This window comes from Anabrus simplex, chromosome 1, assembly GCF_040414725.1.
Source record: "Anabrus simplex isolate iqAnaSimp1 chromosome 1, ASM4041472v1, whole genome shotgun sequence".
Classification (NCBI taxonomy): Eukaryota; Metazoa; Arthropoda; class Insecta; order Orthoptera; family Tettigoniidae; genus Anabrus; species Anabrus simplex.
In genome coordinates, this window is record NC_090265.1 from 1496591615 (window position 1) to 1496612316 (window position 20702).

At 35.3% G+C, this 20702-nt stretch overlaps 1 protein-coding gene across 2 annotated transcripts in view; it reads left to right on the forward strand.

Annotated features, from left to right (window-relative positions):
- LOC136858439 (transducin-like enhancer protein 4) overlaps positions 1-16277 on the forward strand; it is a 660561-nt gene extending 644284 nt beyond the window's left edge. For both annotated transcript variants that reach the window (XM_067137982.2, XM_067137983.2), the window contains 2 exons: positions 11377-11535; positions 11620-16277. In XM_067137982.2, the coding sequence (XP_066994083.1) occupies positions 11377-11535; positions 11620-11727 (267 nt within the window). In that variant the 3' untranslated portion in view covers positions 11728-16277. The remainder of the gene's footprint in view (positions 1-11376; positions 11536-11619) is intronic.
- The last annotated feature ends 4425 nt before the right edge of the window (positions 16278-20702 follow it).

Consider the following 20702-nt stretch of genomic DNA (forward strand, 5'->3'; position numbering starts at 1 on the left):
TATTGGATTGTCAGGACTAGGAAGATTGTGGTAAGGCTATGGTAAGGAGAAATGTAATACAGTACATTGGAACAGTTTACAAGGCTTCCTTCAGCAGAAGGGAATTGGTCAGAGAGTGGCAAAAATAATGACAAAGAAAAATATTAAATGGTAAGTTGGAATAAAATATTATGTAAATATATCATTTGCATATAAATTGCTTTTGCATGGATGTGGAGAGTGAACTGTGTGATTACAAGTGAAAGCAGAGGAAGTGATTACGAAGATGAAGGAATAGTAATTATCATTTGTCCCCATTTTATGGCTATATTTGTTTGGTAGCTCTCTCTCTGAGTATGTATACATGTGTACATTGTATATTTTTGGGCCATTGTGTGGGGAGGATGTAAATTAATTCAACTTCCTCCACCAGAGGTTGCTGGTTGTTAAAGTATAATAATGAACTACATAAATTGAAACTATACATTTCAGCGTTAATTACTGTGGCAATATCTCACCAGTGACAGTATAAGTAGTTTCACATTAATTATATGGAACCTATCAGTGCAATTATAACTACTGTATTTACTCATGTATTAGACCCCTCGCATATTACAACCCCCTTGGCTTTTCGAGAAGAAAAAATGAAAAAATAAAACTCGCGTACAAGACCCCCCAACATAATTCATCAAAGAACGACGATTCCGCTTTGAAGCAGCTACAAGTCTTATGCAGCTCTGATGACATCACATGAATTTGTGAATAGTTTCGTCCGTATGACTCGCGCAAGTAAAACACGCGGTCATGCGGTACATCTGTGTTTCGTAGTTAAGAAATGTCTGCCTCCGTAGCGTAGGCCTACTGCAGCTGTGATGACGTCGCACAAATAGGTGAACAGTTCCGTGTCTGACCTGTGTATCGCAAGCACGCATCGGTCATGTATATATGTCTGTGTTTTATAGTTAAGAATGTCCGCCAGCGTAATGGTTAGCACAATTAGCTGCCATTCTCAGGAGCCTGACTTCGATTCCCCATACCGTATTGCCAGAGATTTACGAATGGCAGGAAGGTTGATTTGTGCTAAAAATAGTACATGCAACTCCCCTGGGGGCCTGTCTAAAAAAGAGCAACACCACCTCGGTATGAGGAAACGAGTGTACATTAGTTAAGAAATATTCATGGTTGTTGCTAGGCCTATTAATATAGGCAGGCGAGATCATTAACAAAGTGATCGTTTAATATCTCGTAACTCGGGCCAGTATAGGTTTTTTTTTTAAGAGAAGTAGGTTTAAAACATGATAAAAACAATCCAATTACAATTGTTTTACTCACCAAGATACCTAACAAATAATAATATTAATTTCTTTATGTCCCCACTTACTTTCAATGATTTTTGGAGACGCCAAACAAAACATACTAGGGTATGCGTTAATAAGAAATGGGAGACAACGAACGTACAAAATTAAACTTTATGATAATAAAACGCATTACCGCCACACCTGTAGATAACAGAAAAGTTTGCCGCTTTTATGGATATTTATTTCTATTCTTTCTGTCTTGGAAACAACCTAAACAATGCGGTCTCTCTTATCTCATTTACAGCTGTTTAGGTAAATCCTGATGTGATAAATGTAGAGAAATAAGCATGAAATATACTTAAAAATAAGGGTGTGACTTTCAACAGCTGCAGTTATCAAAAGAATGCTTCCAGTCACTATGTATTACATTCGGAAATACAACTCGTAACATACCCTAGTTATCACTTGGTGGTTTGGCACGCTTTCAACAACATGGCTTTATTCAGAAGGAGTGGCTGCTTCTGCTACAAATACACCAGCTGGGGATATCAGGGACTATCTCCAGAAACCATTTGGGAATAGCTTCACACAGTTTGTACTCTACAGTCGGGAACAAAACTATTTTTAAAAGGTTCAAAAAGACGCGACCTCGAATGCTCTGTCTCGATTGCAGTTGCAGTGCATGGCTGACGAGGTGGCAGTGAAGATGACGTCACTTGGAATGACGGCACACTGGTAGCAGGGAAGTTAGCGGCGCAAGACAATTAAAATAAAAGCAGTGATCAGGTTTACTGTGTAGTAGGCCTGCTGCTCAAATGACAGAGACAAAAGACTGGCCATTGAGTTATTTTGTATCAATATTGCATATTGTGACAATACGATACCCTTACCCCTTACCCCTTTTCTCTATGGGGTCGAGTATGGAGTGAGACAAATCTTTGTAGCAAGTTTTTAAGTCCGGCCCTTCCTGACGTCGAACTCATCAGAGGAACAAATGATGTGATATGTGTAACTAAAACGGATTATATTAATTTTATATATAGGCCTGAAAGTAATGTTCACCATTTATTGACTTTTAACATTTAGAAATACTGCCTTCCAATGAAAATAGCCAGTATAACTTAAATACATTCATAGGTTTTGTTAAAGGACAATGTAGAATGTTTACATGTACAAATTATAGCTCTTTATGGCCTAGAAGTCATGTGTTCACTGCACAAAATTTGAGGTTATAGCATATTGGATCCCCCTTTTTTTTTTTTTTTTTTTTTGGCTGTAAAAGTGGGAAAAAAGGGGCCTAATACGAAAGTAAATACAGTATTTATGATATTAAATTTAGATGAATTTTGTACACTTAAAAGTATCCACTAAAAATTTTGAAATAGTTCCTCTGGCACCTATCATTATTTTCTTCTGTATATTAATTCTACATGGCTGCTTAGCATTGTCCTTAAAACTAACTGTCAGATCAATTAAAAGAGCACAATATTTTTCTGTCATCTGACTCATTAGCTTAATGGTCAGTGTACTGGCCTTCGGTTCAGAGGGTTCCGGGTTTGATTCTCGGCTGGGTTGGGGATTTTAACTTTCATTGGTTAATTCCAGTGGTCTGGGGGCTGGGTGTTTGTCCCCAACATCCCTGCAACTCACACACCACACATAACACTATCGTGCACTACAAGATATTAGAATCATTCCGTATTGACAGTTTTCACTTTACAAAGGTAAAAAATTGGGTGTATCCTCCTAATTCAATTCAATACATCACAAATTTGATTAAGTGATTGATTGAGTGAGAGAGAAAAAACATCTTGGTGGAATGATAAAGTGAAAGAAGCCATAATTAAAAGGAATAAAGCCAAAAAACTTCTTGATGTGGCTAAGTCTGACTGAAGAATCAACAGCGACCAAATAGACAACAATAAATTGGAAGAGATGGCAAAGGAATATAGATACGGAAAGTTGGAAGTCAAGAGAATTGTACGGGAAGAAAAAGAGAAAAGTTGGAAAGAATTTACAACTAAACTGGAAGAAGACAGTAAAGGGAATATGAAAATGATATATGGAATAGTTAAAAGTAAAAGATCAGATAAAGAAGCAATTACAGCCCTGGAGACAGCAGATGGGAATATAGTTCGCAATATGAAAGATATCACGGATACAATGGGGCAGTATTTTGACAAGCTCCTAAATGGCCCTAAAGAGATCTCTGTTCAAGGATAACTGGGTGTACCGGAGTACCTTATTAGGAAGATCCAAATACTATATACTAATTGTAAAAGCTGTGTCAAAATTGGAGATGGTCACTGAATGGTTCAATACAACCAAAGGAGTACAACAGGGAAGTGCCTTATCACCTCTTCTATTCATAGCAGTTATGGATACCATTTTAAAGGAACTAAAAGGAAAATGTAATAAAGATCTTCAGGCTCTGGTGTTTGCAGATGATGTGGCAATATGGGATGAAACAGAGGAGGGAGTGCAAAATAATCTGAATGCATGGTGTAAGAAGTTTGATGATTATGGAATGAAATTGAACCCATCAAAAACAGTAGCATTGAAAATCAGCAGACATAATACAGAATGCAACATAAAAATACAGGACCACCAAGTTGAACTAGTACACCATTTCAGTTATTGAGGAAGCGTAATGGCTAGTAATAACAGAGCTGAGATAGAAATAACAAACAGAGTAACCAAAGGCTCTAACTTTTACAGTATCGTTAGACACCTACTATGGGATGAGAAGGTCCCACAGAGAACAAAAATGACCCTGTACAAGTCATATTTCATTCCCATCCTTACATATTCTCTGGAAACCTGCACACTAACATCAAAGGATTGTAGTAGGATTCAAGCCTGTGAAATGAAATTTCTTAGAACTGCCCTCCAAAAGACCCAACATGATCATGTGAAAAATGATGAGATCCGATCTAACCTAGGTCTAAATGAATTGATGGAGGAAAGACTTAGGTCATCTAGACTGAAATGGTTTGGACATGTTAAACGAATGAATAGCACAAGATTACCATGTGCTTATTTGGAAAAGAGAATAACAGGTAGAAGACCAAGAAGAAGATGGATGGACCAACTGAGGGAAGACGTGGAGAGAAGAGGATGGAATTGGGAATCTGTCTTGGACAACGAAATGTTTTTGAATAGGCAACTCTGGAAGATGCTCGTTTTCAAGCACCCTCGCTGGAAGGGCAAACTGATGATGATGATGATGATGATGATGATATCACAAATTTAGAGTAAAAAGCTTGATTCATTAACACTGAATGTCTAAAACTCAGTGATAACATAACACAATGAGATTCTGACTAAAAAGTTTCATACATTTCTCCTTTCATTCTAATGGTGAGTGAACAACTGTATGTACTATAACATATTAAAATAGAGTCTTGATTAAAACTGCAATATCGTCTCAAACTTAAAACTTATGAAGTTTTGTCCTTATATATACGTGTTAATATGACTGGTTTTGTACTTTAATCCTCATATGATTTTAACACATTAGTCATTAATTAATGTTGACGGTCGAATACATCTATGTTCGTCATTTTTCAAACCATAAACTTAAGGTGACTAGTTGACATTGTAGGGTTAGAAGTGTTAGATTTTTTAGGGGATACAGACGAAAGGGACATTCAGCTACGTAAAACATATGCGTTGATGAGATTGCTTCTACTATGTCCGTTCAGCGCTAAACATCTCAGCAACAGTTAAAGGGATATACCGTTACACACGGACATAGTAGAAGCAATCTCATCAACGCATATGTTTTATGTAGCTGAATATCCGTGTTCACTGTAGCCCCTAAGAAACCTAACAGCTTCTAACCCTACAATGTCAACTAGTCATAGTTTATGGTTTGAAACATTACCAACATAGATGTATTCGACTGTCAATATTAATTAATGACTATAATGTGTTAAAGTCACATGAGGATTAAAGTACAAAACCAGTCAAATTAACACGTATATAAAGATAAAACTTCAGAAGTTTTAAGTTTGAGATGATAGTGCAATTTTAATCAAGACTCTATTTTAATACGTTATAGTACATGCAGTTGTTCACTCACCATTAGAATGAAAGAAGAAACGTATGAAACTTTTTAGTCAGAATTTCATTGTGTTATTTATCATTGAGCTTTAGACATTCAGTGTTAACGAATCAAGCTTTTTAATCTAAATTTGGCACTGTTATTCTAGTCACAATTAAACTGTCAATCTATACATTGTATATTATAACTGCAATTTAGCGATGTGTTTCGCTAATTAGTGTTAAGACTATAATTAAGTACATTTTAATTGCAAGTACATCAAGATTATAATTTAACCTTGAGACATTATAATCGCTGAGGATGCTCGGTAGACGAGCGAAACATGTCCCAACTGTAGTTTTATGTCAAGGATAAAATCCTAACAATAAAAACATTTTATGTATTGAATAGGCGGAAGACAAATAAATATTTGTATTATTTCGTAACGAATTTCAATACGGGCCTAAATATGGGAGTGTTTACATGAACTATAGATTACCAGGCGTATATTCTTGGTATAATTTCTTTTCCTTTTCGGGTAAGTTCACACCATATTTTGTATCACGATTATTCAATTCTTCATGGGCTACTTGGACCTTAAAGTATGCAGGTTCATTATACAGTTCTAGTTTAAGCAGAAAGTCTGATATTTCATCCTTGAGGTGTCTTTTGTCAATCACATGTGTACTTAAAGTTTTAAGTACTTTCTTGCAGTTATTAATGTGTTGCAAATATGCTTCCCATTTTGCACAAAATAGACCTAACCCCTTGAATTTTTGTGCTGTTAACAGTACTTCTGATTAACTTGCACTATCTTCCAGAAATTTATATTCCAAGGGAAGTTGATGTAAGGGAGCACTTTGAAATGGATATACCAACATCAGCCATATATAATTATTGAGAAATATCAGCTTCTGTTGTGACTTGAATAAGTGACTTGTCAATAAAATTTTGTTAGCTAGATTCTGAGTTACAGAAGTAGGATCAAACTTCAGCTCTCTTTTAATATTCATTCCACCCAGCTGAATATCACTGCACAGTGTTCCATTGTTGATAACTATTGCTTGACATTTCTCTGAATTCAGTTGCAAAACAAACTGAGAGAAGGATCTTATGACCATTTGAGTTAGTTCAGTTGCTGCCTGCTTATTTTTGGCTATTATAACAATATAATCTGCAAATCCCAGGAGTTATTTTATCAGGACCTTCCACTAGATCTAAACCAAACTCTTCTTCTATTGAATGTTCTGAAAGCTCATCAAGTTTGTGATCTATTGATAGATTGAAAAGACAAGGTGATAGAGGAGTATCTTGCATTACTCCTTGTTTTAATTCTATTCTCTTTTTTTGTTATTGTTTGTAAAACATTAATTTGTGTAGAATTTCTTGTTAGGAGATATGTGATTAAGTCTTATTGTTGATATAATGTGATCATAGCTAACAGTGTAAAATGCCTTATTAATGTCTAAGAATATCACTGTAATTTTATTTTTTTGACTTTCAGTAATATAATTTATCAATGATACATTTGTACTGGTGCCAGCTATGAATGTAAATCCCCTCTGATTTGGATTAAAATATACAAGATTCATTCCAAACACCTTTCAATAATAATACTGAGAATAGGGCAGATAATAATTTGTCTATAATTACTAGCAGTATTTTGGTTACCATTCTTGTGAATTAAAACTGTTCATACCACATAGAAACATTGGGGTACCCAGTTGTTTACTAACATTTGCTTGCAAAAAGGGCCAGTATCTTAGTACCCTTTTTGCGTGTAATGATGTGCATCAAAATATTGTCAGGGCCCAGTGCCATATCTATGGCTGGCTATCCTTGCATACCTATTAATATGTCTTGATTTGTAGGATTAAAAGTAGAGTCATTCAATTTTGTTTCATCATGAGAGCACTTCATGGGATAATTTTCAAACTTGGAGGTATTAATACTTTTGAATCGTTCTTTAAATAATTCTTAAACATCTTGGATATTGAGAGATTTTCCTTTGTAGCCTGACATTACATGTTGCGTCGCCTTTCTTCTCTCATTGTAAGATAAATACGGAGTTCTCTGGTAGTTATACTTCTCTTTCCATCTATCTCTATCATGCTTCATTGCCCTTTGTGGATTGGATGACTGAGTATCCACAATAGTTTAGGTTTCCTTTTTTCCTTGCCCTGTAATACAGGGTGGATGGATGTTTCGGTCCAGGAAGGTCGACGGTTACATCTGCTAGGAAGTGTATCAGTGTTCTACTTCTTGCTGGAATCTGTCTTCTTCCATGTCCTCTTCAAAAACTTAAATCCATGTAATTGTTATCTGACTTTGATTCATCACTCAACACGCTTTAGTTTTTGGAATCTTTGTCTGATTCTCTGCTTAATTAATTTGATATTTTGAGCTGATATTCATCCTGTAGTAGCAGGTAAGGATCCTCTTTGGAGGTAGCCCTACCCAGGGAGTAGTGCCCCTGAGCCCCAGAGCACACGGACCCACTATGTAACATCTGGTAAGGGTCCCAGCTCAGGGTTACAAGTGAAGATTTCAATGACATTGAGGGCGGAGAAGGTGGACTTTGGTATGGTGGAAATGGCAGAAGATGCAGTCTTGTACTTGTCCCTCATGTAGTCCCTCATGCGACTACCTCTTTACATCTCTCTACTAGGAATGATGGGCAGCCTGATGTCCTACAAAAACAGTAGCAATGAAAGTGAGGAGGCAAGGAGGATATACGAACATAATGCTAGATGGAAGGAAATTAGAAGTCTGACATTTCCAATACCTTGGCAGCATTGTGACTTAAGATGACTGAAGCTCAGCTGAAATCACCAAGAGTTCAGAAAGGAACCCATTTTATCCACCTAGTCAGGAGCCTCCTTTGGGACCATCATGTGCCATCAGGCCTGCTTCGTGTCAATAACAACATATGGAATTAAAACGTGCACTATCAACAGAAAGGATAATAGCAGACTCCAGGCTGCAGAAATGAAATTCGTAAGGTTAATGCTTCAGAAAACAAAATGAGATAAGTTTGGGTACAGGAAATTTATTCTAGTGAGGCTCAAATTGCAGGATTCCAGCAAGTTGTAGCAGATGTAGCAGGGTCAAATGGACTATATTGCTATAAATCTATACAAGGCTTTTTGGGAGAAAGGTGACGAGCTGCTCGACTAAGTGGTATGTACTATTAAAGGGTAGAGAAAGGTCCACCTATTCAATACCATTAGCTTGTATATTGTCTTATAAAAGTGAGACTAGTTTCGACCCCATATATGTTGGGTCATTTTCAGCCACCCTCCAATTGGAAAACATATGCACACATGTAACTGATAAAAATTTAAACACTCTGGTATGTCACAATTTACAGTCTTAATTTAAAACATTGATGAAATTATTACTGGTTATATGTGTGCATATGTTTTCCAATCGGAGTGTGGCTGAAGATAACCCAATATATATGGGGTCGAAACTAGTCCCAGTTTTATAAGACAATACACAAGCTAATGGTATTGAATAGGTGGGCTCTTCTCTACCATTTGATAGTGATCAATTGCAGTATAGCCAAAGCGCTCGACAAGCGAGGACGTATTGAGTAGACGGTCCCGATAGTAAAGGAGGGGAGTGTAAGAAAGAAGTGAGGAGTTTTAAGAAGAAGATTGGTGTTGAACAATACAGGGCAGTAATGGGAAGATGGCTGGGGAGAAAGAAGAAAGAAGTTGAAATTAGGAGGGAGTAGAATGGTATTGGGAATGGAGGGAGAGATGATGCTGACAGCAGCGGTGATTATAGTAATGCTATGGATCGGAGGAGTTGAATTGAACCCCGGGCCGAACTCCAGCGGAACATTATTTCACACTTCTTCACATATGATCCACTCGTGACGTAATCCTTGCCCGAATGGTTTCACGAGATCCGCCTCTGATATTTAACATTCGCACATCTTTATATCTTTATATCTTTATATTACTTTACCTTCATTCCCGTAACCTTAATTACTATGATAATCCACTAATTTTACGCATAGCCAATTCCCATGAGATATCGATCTCATTATATACTAACTTAATATAGTATCAACAAATTATACGTAACACACGTCACTTCACTGTATCACTTGCACTTCTAAGTATTTCACACTTATAATACTTTATACTATATGCATACGCCTAGCTAAATTAAGAATTAAAATATTTATAGTAAAAACTTAGCTTGTCATTCGTCAGGTAAGCCGTCAGTAGCTCTCTTTCTGCGTCACATGTCTGGCCCAACTGGCCACGGTCTGAGGTTCGGTAGGAGTCCTCCTCTCACATTAAGTATGGTCAGCGGGCTGGATCATATCTCCCTCCAGGTTGGTCCATCTCATGTTTAGCAAGACATCTTCTTCATGGTACAGCTGTCAATATTATCAAACAAGTTCGACAAGTAAGCGTTCATTTTGACAATTTGTTAGAATAATATTCTCCCTTTTTAAATATTCTATTTGCTTTTCTTTGCGCTATAGCCAATCAATTATCTATATTTATATAGAATCTTCGGTCTTGTCTTATAGGAATCTATTATTTCAAATTATTTATCTTCTGAAAAATTTGATTTGTTCCTTAATTTTTGTTCTTAGGGAATGATTCTTTCATATTTTTCACTTTTCTTCAACACTTCTAGGTAATGAGTTCTGATGAATTGCTAATCTTGCGTATCGGCTCTATCGGCAAATGTATTTAAATAAATATTCATATATTTCGCCGTCCTTATAGTTTTTGACTGTGTTACAGCAAGTATATTGCCGTCCTTTCTTATTTTGGAGCAATAATTCTTCAGAAATTCTGCTGTAGTCGTGATTATTCCTCTCTTCTAATGCAGTAATAGCGAGTTGCTTCCTATCGCCTCGGGTTCAATTTTTCAAGTGTGTATATCAGTAATAATTTTTTTTTTTTTTTTTGAAACAATTCATCTGACATTGCTCTGTTCTCCACCGCCTTTTAAAAGTAGTTGACCCGAGTTAGTCATGGCCTCCTAGTGTATTCATATCTCAAGATTCTCTTGTATACAGTCTGGGCCTGTGTGGTCTATACCTTTTCTGGACGCCATTTTGTAATACATCCGAAAATGTGATGGGCTCACAAGCTCACAGCTGCGCGCCCCTAACCGTACAGCCAACTTGCTCAGTAAAGTCTTTCCTTTACTCCCTCCTCTTCTTCATTTATTGCATTGCAAAGATCAGGTCTAAAGATCTCCCTCACCTGAAGCCATAGTGTTCCTCCACTAAGGCATTCTCTAATTCTTTTCTAATTCTTGTTTCAAGCATTCATTCCAAACTCTGAACAGTATGAGAGATCAAAGTGACTCTCCTGTAATTGTCAGACATCTTTTTCTCTTCTTTCTGGAATTGAGGAACTCTTCCAAACTTCTGGAACTTACTTTTCCTTTCATACTACCCTAAAGATCCGATGTAATCATATTATTCCCACATGGCCTGAGGCTTGTATCATTTCTGTCGTTACTTCATTTATTCCTGATACTTTTCCTTTTCTCAGCTTCAGTGTCATCTCAGTCTCCAGATATGTGATCTTTTCTGATTTTCCCCCCTCTTTCTATTGCCATTTAGGATTTCTTTTTTTTTCATTAGAAGTCTAGAAAAATATGTTTATAAACTGGTCCTAATGTCATGGACATTAATCAGGAACTTTTTTTATCCTTTACTAATGTATTTTCTCTATTTTATTTCCGCTATATTTTTTTTGGTACCAATATAGCAGCTTCCTCTTGCATCATCTTCTAAGTTCTCTGTGAAGCTTTTCGTACTCATATGTTTTTTTCATTTATAATCCTTTGGTTCTCTTCATTTCTCTATAATGATCTCTACTTCCTTTCCCTTATTTATCATCCTTGTCTTTCATGCCAGCTTATTATTATTATTATTATTATTATTATTATTATTATTATTATTATTATTATTATTATTATTATTATCATTTTTTTTTTTTTTTTTTTTTTTTCACACTACCATCCTCACCTTCTCATTACAGTGTTCATTACTACTGTTCATTTTTACAGGTCTTACATGCAGCCAAGCCAGACAAATACCAGCTTCACCTTCATGAATCTTGTGTTCTTTCTCTGAGGTTTGCTGCTTGTGGAAAGTGGTTTGTTTCAACAGGTAAAGACAACTTACTCAATGCGTGGAGGACACCTTATGGAGCATCTATATTCCAGGTAATTTAAAAATAAAAATCATAACCATATAGATTATATTACTCTTGTATTTCAAAAATTTTCTAATTTAAATTCAAATTTCAGTCGAAGGAGTCTTCATCGGTTCTGAGTTGCGACATTTCAGCAGATGACAAATACATCGTAACAGGTTCGGGGGATAAGAAAGCAACAGTATATGAAGTTATCTACTGACCTAGCAGTGTTCATCGATTATCTTAACAGGGACAACTGTGTGTTTTCATCAAGATAGACATTTTTTCAGTACTGTGATTAAAGCAAGAAACATTGTGGTGATCGAAGTATGGTAGCTAAAACATGATGAACAAGGATGTATATTGACATCCAAACAGTTGTTTGAAAATATTGCCAAATGGCATCACCAACAAAGAAAACGGGTGTGTAATTGACTGAATGTGATAAAAACTTTATTAATTCCCGCGTCGCAAGATATCTCGAGTATACATAATATTGACTGACATTGAGTGAAATATAAATGGTGCCTGCTGAGTGAAATATATGCTATGTGGAGGTGGTTTAATTGTTCTTTTATTGAAATAGCTGTGGTAATCTTGCATCATTGTCTACAAGAAAAGAGCAGTAAAGCACTTGAAAGTACTTGATATAGTTGATGAGTGTTGTGTGCGAACAATACGGCATGAATCGACTTCAATATACTGTCAGGGAAAAAAAAAATAGGTATATGAAAATAAGTGTGATGTCATAAATTTGAGAGAAATAATAAATCTTTAAAAAACTATTTAAAAAATTACTAAATAGGGGCCTACTGTATAGAGAAGTTACATGGCACCAAACTTCAGATTATTTTATTCCCCTACCAGTCTTCTTTTCTTTTGTTGGCACACACACGGAACTTTATCGATGTCGTAACACCTTTTAAACATTTTATCTGAACCTTTTTTGCCCTTTGACGGAAATGTGTGTATGTGTGGTTGTGTTTTATAGGGCCTTTCTGTTTGCTCACTTAAGGCTGCAACATTTTCTGTGTATTGACTAACAATGTGAGTGAAAGAGAAAACTATCCCTTACCCTTCTTCTTTCCTACCCATGTTAGAATTATGTAGAGATTTAATTTGATTTGGTGACACCAGCAATATGAAAATACCACGCTGCTAGTACCTAATTCATTTGGTGGGTCAACACAGGTCTGTGAAATGTAGTGTACATAAGAAAATTTATAGTAAATGCTATTTAGTTTCATATGAAATTAATAACTAATAATAATATTAGTAATCATCATCATCATCATCATCATCATCATCATAAAGCTTTTGTAACTGATACTATCTGATGCTAGTCCTCTTTATAATTTTGGAAGAAATAATTGGATAGTAGAGAGAATTGTTATTGTTGATAGGAGCAGTTTCCCTTTATTTACTCTTGAATCCTATTGTTAAAAATTGAGTACAAAGAGGTTATAAGTACAAGTTATTTACTCTTTTGATTAATGGTGTATTCAGTGTTAAAGAAAAATAAAGATGTTATTGTCCAACTTATTCTCTGTATATAGCATTGTGCAAGTCATCCGTTCTTGAATATGGATGAAGATTTGTGTGACAAATACTAATAAGTAAGGTTCGGATGTTAAGGAAAAGTCATATTTCTTTTCTGAGCTCATTTTACCCAAAATCTGAAAAATAGCTGTGAATTATGCATCCATAACCCTGTTTAAAGCAATTTTATGTAGCATATAAATGCATATTTTGGCCATTTTTATTGCTTTGATCATATTTGTGTCATTTTAGTGTTATACGGTCATATTTATATTTTCAGCATTTTTATTTAAATTGAGGCGCAATTTTTAACAAGGTACATTGTATCTGCGTCGAGTTTCAAACAGAGGACTTCAAAAGACTGTAGTAAATGTATTTTTCTTTCTTTTTCCTGCAACCGGTAGGTAGCAGGTTTAGAAGATGTGATTCTGAGAACGTGATGCTGTACGAACGTACGCTGACAGATACCGAAAAGCATGATACTTTTATTTTTGGTTCTTCTTTAGAAGAACAGAGTGAAAACTGCACCTCGGGGCTATGCTACTGAATGAATGTATAAAGTCTTAACATTCCTACAGTAGCTCTGTCAGTTTGTATGATTAAATATGTCTGTTATATTATCGCTAATAACATTTTTTTGGCATGTTCGATGTTAGTAACATTCAGTAATACTCTGATACTTGCTACCTATCCCTAAAATGCTCAAGTCTTTTTTTTTTTTTTTTCTTAGGTCATATTTAGGGCCTAGCTAGTTTTTAGGCCATATTTGCTTGCATATTTTTTACTTCTTTAGGTCATAAACTTCCGAACCCTACTAATAAGAATAATTTATAGTTGTAAAAGGGAAAAATGTTTTTTTGTTTTAGCTAGCAATTCTTTTCTCTATTGAGATGGACATTCAACATTTGACTGTTTGACTTGAATGTTCAAGATAATCCAGATGATAACTAGATCATTATTGATTTCTGAATTTGTAGGAGTCGTCCACAGAGTTTTCTAAGTGCAAGATCATGTAAACATTCAGATTTTGGAGAATTTCTTATTATGCTTGTGAATTTTCCTTGGTTATATTAAATTTTAAGGGTAGGAAATCAAGGTAGAACTAATCATGCACTCGTTATAGACCTGTATTTGGAATTAAATGGACATTAGTGAATTGCTAATAGAAATCAAGTAACGATTTAGTTACCATAATAACACAGACAGGTGCTGAATGCTCTCTACAAATTGCCATACCTAATTGATTCTGCTTCTTTTCACTTTTTGGCTTTAATGTTTGTAAATGAGAAGTACATTTCTCTACTGTCGAAATGTACTGGCAATAAAAGTAGGCCTCTAAATAGCAGTTGAATTCATTATGTATCAGGTTAAATTAGAAACATAGGAATTATTATAAATAGGTTTGATGGATGGAAAAAGTGTTGGACAAACAGTAAAGATTAACATATATGACCTGCAATTTCTCTGTTCTATATCTCACTTATCAGCATTTGCTTTTCTGAACTTTTGCTTTAAATTTTTACAAGTGACAGTAAATAATCTTCCATATTACTGATCCCTTGCAGACACAACTTTGAAAATACATTCTTTACTGTGTTGACCTATTAAAAGCTGTCTCTGTTTAGTCATCCCATTTTATTGGATATCTTGTATTTACATAGTAGTACTAGCAGCAAAACTATTTCAGAACTAAAAATAAAAATTATGTTGTGGCATTTCCAAAAAAAAAAAGAAACATGTCTGTAAGAGATTTAATTATTCCTTTTTTGTTCTAATTTTCATTGTATGAGTAATAGTGAAATACAATTTGCTTCAGGGATTGTTGACAAGGGCACCAATTAAAACTCAGACGAATTGCGACTAATAGCCAAGCACACAACATGGTACCTCAAAACTGAGAAGTCAGGAACGCATTGATAATTTTCTGAAATTGTACATTTCCCTTCACACAACTTGATCCATATTTTCTTCTTTTTGACCCTTGATGGCACAGATGCTTACTGTGATATGTGTAAATAAGAGCAAAGTGGTAGCAGAAGCAACAAAAACAACATAGTGTTTGCCATAACATAGAGCTGTACAGGGATTTCATGGGAAACTACCTGTGATTCATTTAAATTTTTTGCACTTGTGAGAAACAAAAATAAACCATATTCTACCTCACAAACAATTATAAGTAATTTCTTTGAATTAAATTTTCAGCATTAAAAATTGACAGTTGAAAATAACAACAGAATTTCACATAGATATATTATATATACATGTACTATACTGGATAATGCATTATTTCCTTTCAAAATGTTTTTAATTTCTGTTTCATCAATGAGGAAAGAATCTTGTTGCAACAAATTATGCTAGTAAATTTACCGAATTGGGATTGTGCTGTAACATAATTCATGTATTAATTTTGCAAGAAATGATCTCCTCTTCCATATTTACTAATTAAAAAAAAGGTTGTAATATAACATGGAAAAATGATAGTTGTCTTTACAATATATGTGACTAATCATCTGTGAATAAAACAACTGGAATACATACATTTGAGAGTGTTCAGGGATCATTATTCAACTCTAAATCATAATTAATAGAACAGTTTTTAAAATTTTTGATTATTTACTTTAAACTGATGGTTTAATCTGTATTTTGTTAGAAAATAAACCTGTATTATGCATCGTTTGAATTCCTAGCATATATTTCTGTGACAATATTCTTTTTTGGCTGATACTTGTTATACGGTGAAAATCTGATTTCAATTATAGCTATGTTCTGTGCTGCCCTCTTTGTGTTGAAATCATGGCACTGCCATTTTCTCATCATTTTACAATTTTTGACCTTGTGAAATGACTAGACAGTGAGAATGCTGTGATCTCTCTTCATAAATAGTCTTAGTACATTTGCAAATTTTGTGTGTATGCAGTGAGTATGTGAAGTGGGTGACAATTGCACAGTATTCTAGAAAGCATTTTTGGAATCAGTTCCTATAAGAGGTTATCTTTTTGTATCAACTTCACTTTCTCCGATAAATCCCCCTATATTGACTTTAAAATCCTAATGGATGATGAGGCATGAGTCGTTTTTGATGTGCAGAAACTTTGTTTTACCAGAATTCTTAATCTTTTTGTATTTAAAATATAAAAGTTTACTGTGTTAGGGCAAGATATTTTTGTTGCATTGTGTAAGTATAAATAATACATTTTTCTTTGTGAATAATAAAATATATATATAACTTAATGTTAAAACAAATGTTCTTTTACAAAAGCCCTTTTTAAACCTCCTGTTTCCTTACTTTTCTTCATGTTTATACAGATAAGTATAATTTAATATACAGTGATGTAATTATTATCATTCACTTGTATTATAGATTCAAAATATGGTTGGACTTGGGCTAGGTGGCACTAGTGTTTGTTTATTACAGTTGGGGGGAGTACAGTGGGGGTGAGCAATGGCCACGTCAATAGACCGAGTTCAGTCATAACATGAATTTTGTATTGCTGATAGGACATGATGAATTTTTAGAAGGATATGTGAGTGCTACAAATGCAAAAAACAATAGGACAAATTCAGAATGGAATGTGGGTTAATCTTTTGTGAGCTAGTGGCATTACAGTGAAAAGAACCACTGCCGACTGACTGAGGAAATAATAAACCCCTTGGCACTAGAGCCGTAATGGATCTTTGCTTACCAAGTGACCGCTGTTCAGCTCAAAGGCATGTAGATTATGGTGTGACGCTTGGTCAGTGAAGCAAATTCTCTTGGCCGTTATTTTTGGCTTTCTAAACCGGAGCCACTATCTCACTCTCAGGTAGCTCCTCAATTGTTCTCACATACGCTGAGCAAACCTCGAACCAGCCCTCAGATACAGGTAAAAGTCCTTGACCTGGTCCGAAATCAAATCCAGGGTCTCTGGATAAGAGGCAGGCAGGCTACCATGGACCGTAAGGCAAGCGACTAACTGAAGATAGATTTAGCGTGCTACTGAACCTGGTGACAGAGCACCAGACATAAACGAGCAGTAGTTCCTGGCATGGCTGATTGCAGTCATATTTTGAACATATATCTATTGCATATTATCACCGATTTGTGGTAATTTCCCTTCTCATTATGTTGGTTGTCCAGATTTATCCTTACAATTTCTTAGAGAAAAAATCCATCTATAAAAAATCTTTCACATCATCATTTATAGCAATAGCATAACAATAAACACTTGATATACTCGTACTACCGTAGATAGTATGTTGTTGATGCTATCCTTCTATTCGAAGGCAACACCAGAAATGTACACAACTACTCATTCATATTATAACTGTTCGTGGATGTGGGTGGTTTGAAGTAATACGTTTTGTTTTCAATTAAACCTCGGCTAGTGTCAACGGGTTACAAGAGATTCCACTCGCAGGCATGGTCATTCGGTGAGTTCCAGCCATATCCTTCTTATTCAATGTCAGGCTCATATATGCAGAGTAAATTCTACATCCCACCTATCTACATAAGGCTATTAAATCATAATTTTATGGAATGAGAAGATCACAATATAATTTTGAGAGGATATTCCACTTTAATTAACCATTCATATGAAAGAAAATAATAATAATAATAATAATAATAATAATAATAATAATAATAATAATAATTCAACTAGACAACATGATTGAGAATAAAAAAATATATCGATTAACCTTTGTTGGTTTTCATCAAATATATCATGAACATTTATCTGACGTTAATTTCTTTTAAATTCCATAAATAAATTCATCACAACATTTCTGAAATTTTGACCACAAAATAATGAATTACTTAATAGTTCTTTGAAAATCTGCCAATCATAAACTTAATTCTGCAAACATTCACTTTGTTCATTTATTTATGCCACTTATTGGCCCAAAGGTTGTCCACTCATATTCTATCTGTTTTCCATCGTCTATCTATCTATCTATCTATCTATCTATCTATCTATCTATCTATCTATCTATCTATCTATCTATCTATCTATCTAACATACAACTTGAATATCCCAACGATCCAGTCTTCCTAACATTGCATGATAATGTAATCATCTGCTAATCAGCCAAAGTGACCAAACAGATTCGATAAATAAATCAATCATGGTAATAACAGCACACATCTGGAACCTTCAGCTTCGCCTACCTAGAATAAACAACGTCGAACTACTGACATAATCAATGTAAATGGTAATACTGGGATGTCCTCACAGCGTCTGCTCTACTGTCAGTACATCATATCGCTTGCCTATCCGAAAATCCTTTAAACATCGCATGATGAACATCTCATTTAAACCATCATCAACCTAGGTTCATTGACATTCTCAAAAACTTACTACATTGCCATAGTATCAATCTCAACAAACCACATTATCACAATAATCGCATTATATCACCACAATTTTCTTTACAATACAGAATTTTGAATGGAACTCCAACAAGTCAAAGCCCTATAATTGTACCATATGTATATATCTTAACAGTAGTAGTATATTACAATAAGGCATTCTTGTTAAATTAGTTTTTAGTAATGTTTTATGTACAATAGGGAACATGCATGATCCGGGGTTTTAATTAAAAATATGCTAATCTGGTTCAAAATTGCATGCAGAATTCAAAATGTGATCAGAATGTACAAATAATAACTCCAAACATGATAAAAATCTACGAAAATGTCACGTCACGCAAGTACGCGATCTCATTGGCCTGACGTCATCGTACAGGTTGACTGAATTAGCAGACGAAATAAGACGTAGTGTGCTGTGAGAAGCAGGATACACTTCGCGTATTTCTACTTTACGTTAGTGTCTAGTATGGTTAAATTCGAGGTCTATACATTGGATAATAATCTGAGTGGTATATTTTAGACTTAAAATGAATCCTGCGCAGACAGTGAGGCAGAAAACTTATAAATGGTGTAGAGTTCCGATGTGCAATAGCACATCGCATACCATCCCAAACAAATTGTTTATAAACGTTCCAAAGACGCTAAAACTAGGAAGAAATGGATTTTGGCGAGCTGGAGAAATGCTGGTGATATATCGGAAAAGTCTACAGTTTATTTTTTTGAAGATTTTAACGTCAGATGAATTTGTTTGAATTTTCAAATCACTTTTCCATGTCAGCTGTTCTAGTGGTAAAACTTTAAATTTTTTTTTGCTAGGGGCTTTACGTCGCACCGACACAGATAGGTCTTATGGCGACGATGGGATAGGAAAGGCCTAGGAGTTGGAAGGAAGCGGCCGTGGCCTTAATTACTTTAAATTTTTATGTATGATGCTTTATTTAAATGCTTCAATTACATCTTGGAATATGAAAGTAATAAACAGTGCATTAAATAATGCTGATTATTAAAGTATTCTCCAAACCTCACCTATGTTTTGGATGATCCATGTCAAGATAATAAATCAAAGGGGTTATGAACCATTTTGACAGCTCTATTTCTACCAATATATCTTGGCATGGGACAGTTATGTATGTCTTTATTGAAGAGCTTAATTGGTAAAGAAATTTAGGCTATATCTAAATACCCTATAATGTAACAAAGAATAGGCGTGTACATCATGAAAGGAAACGACGTGAATTTAACAAATGTATAACTCTACACAAAACCAATGCTTGTCTGTTGGAGTCTTATAAGTTAACAATGCTCAATTATAATAATTATCATAATATTAATGAAATAAATAGCATAATTGCACACAGGTGAAAATAGTGATGTAGGTGTTTAAAATATAATCCAACTTAGCCTAAGTTTTAGGTTATACAAGCCAAGTCAATAAACCGAAGGGTAAAAATACCGCGCGAGTTGGCCGTGCGGTTAGGAGCGCGCAGCTGTGAGCTCGCATCCGGGAGATAGTGGGTTTTGAACCCCACTGCCGGCAGCCCTGAAGATGGTTTTCCGTGGTTTCCCATTTTCACACCAGGCAAATGCTGAGGCTGTACCTAAGGCCACGGCCGCTTTGTTCCCATTCCTAGGCCTTTCCTGTCCCATCGTCGCCATAAGACCTATATGTGACGGTGTGACGTAAAGCAAACAGAAAAAAAAATTAAAGTCACAGCACCCAAAGACATTCCAGTATTGAGCGACTAAAATGTCACCAGGACACTTTTCTTTCCTGATATGCTCAGCTTGTTAAAAGCCAAATGTAATTAATGTTACTGGCTTCACGCCCCGCTAACTACTTCTACGATTTTGGGAGACGCCGATGTGCAGGAATTTAGTCCTGCATGGGTTATTTTACGTGCCAGTAAATCTACCGACACGAGGCTGACGTATTTGAGCTTCTTCAACTACCACCGGACTGAACCAGGATCGAATCTGCCAAGTTAGGGTCAGAAGGCCAGCACCTCAACAGTCTGAACCACTCAGCCCGACTTGTGAAAACTAGATGAAATCATATTTACCTTTATCATGTTTAACTTTTTCCCTCCACAAAGATATTTAATTCTTTCATGGGCCCCGGAAGTGGGTAGGCCAGTTGTCCCAACCATAAATATATATTTTTTGGGGAATGATAGATTATAGCCCTATAGTACTATGATCTTTCTTTCTTTCCTTCTTTCTTTCTTTCTTAATCAGTTTATCCTTCAGGGTTGGTTTTCTCTCGGACTCAGCGAGGGATTTCACCTCTACCACTTCAAGGGCAGTGTCCT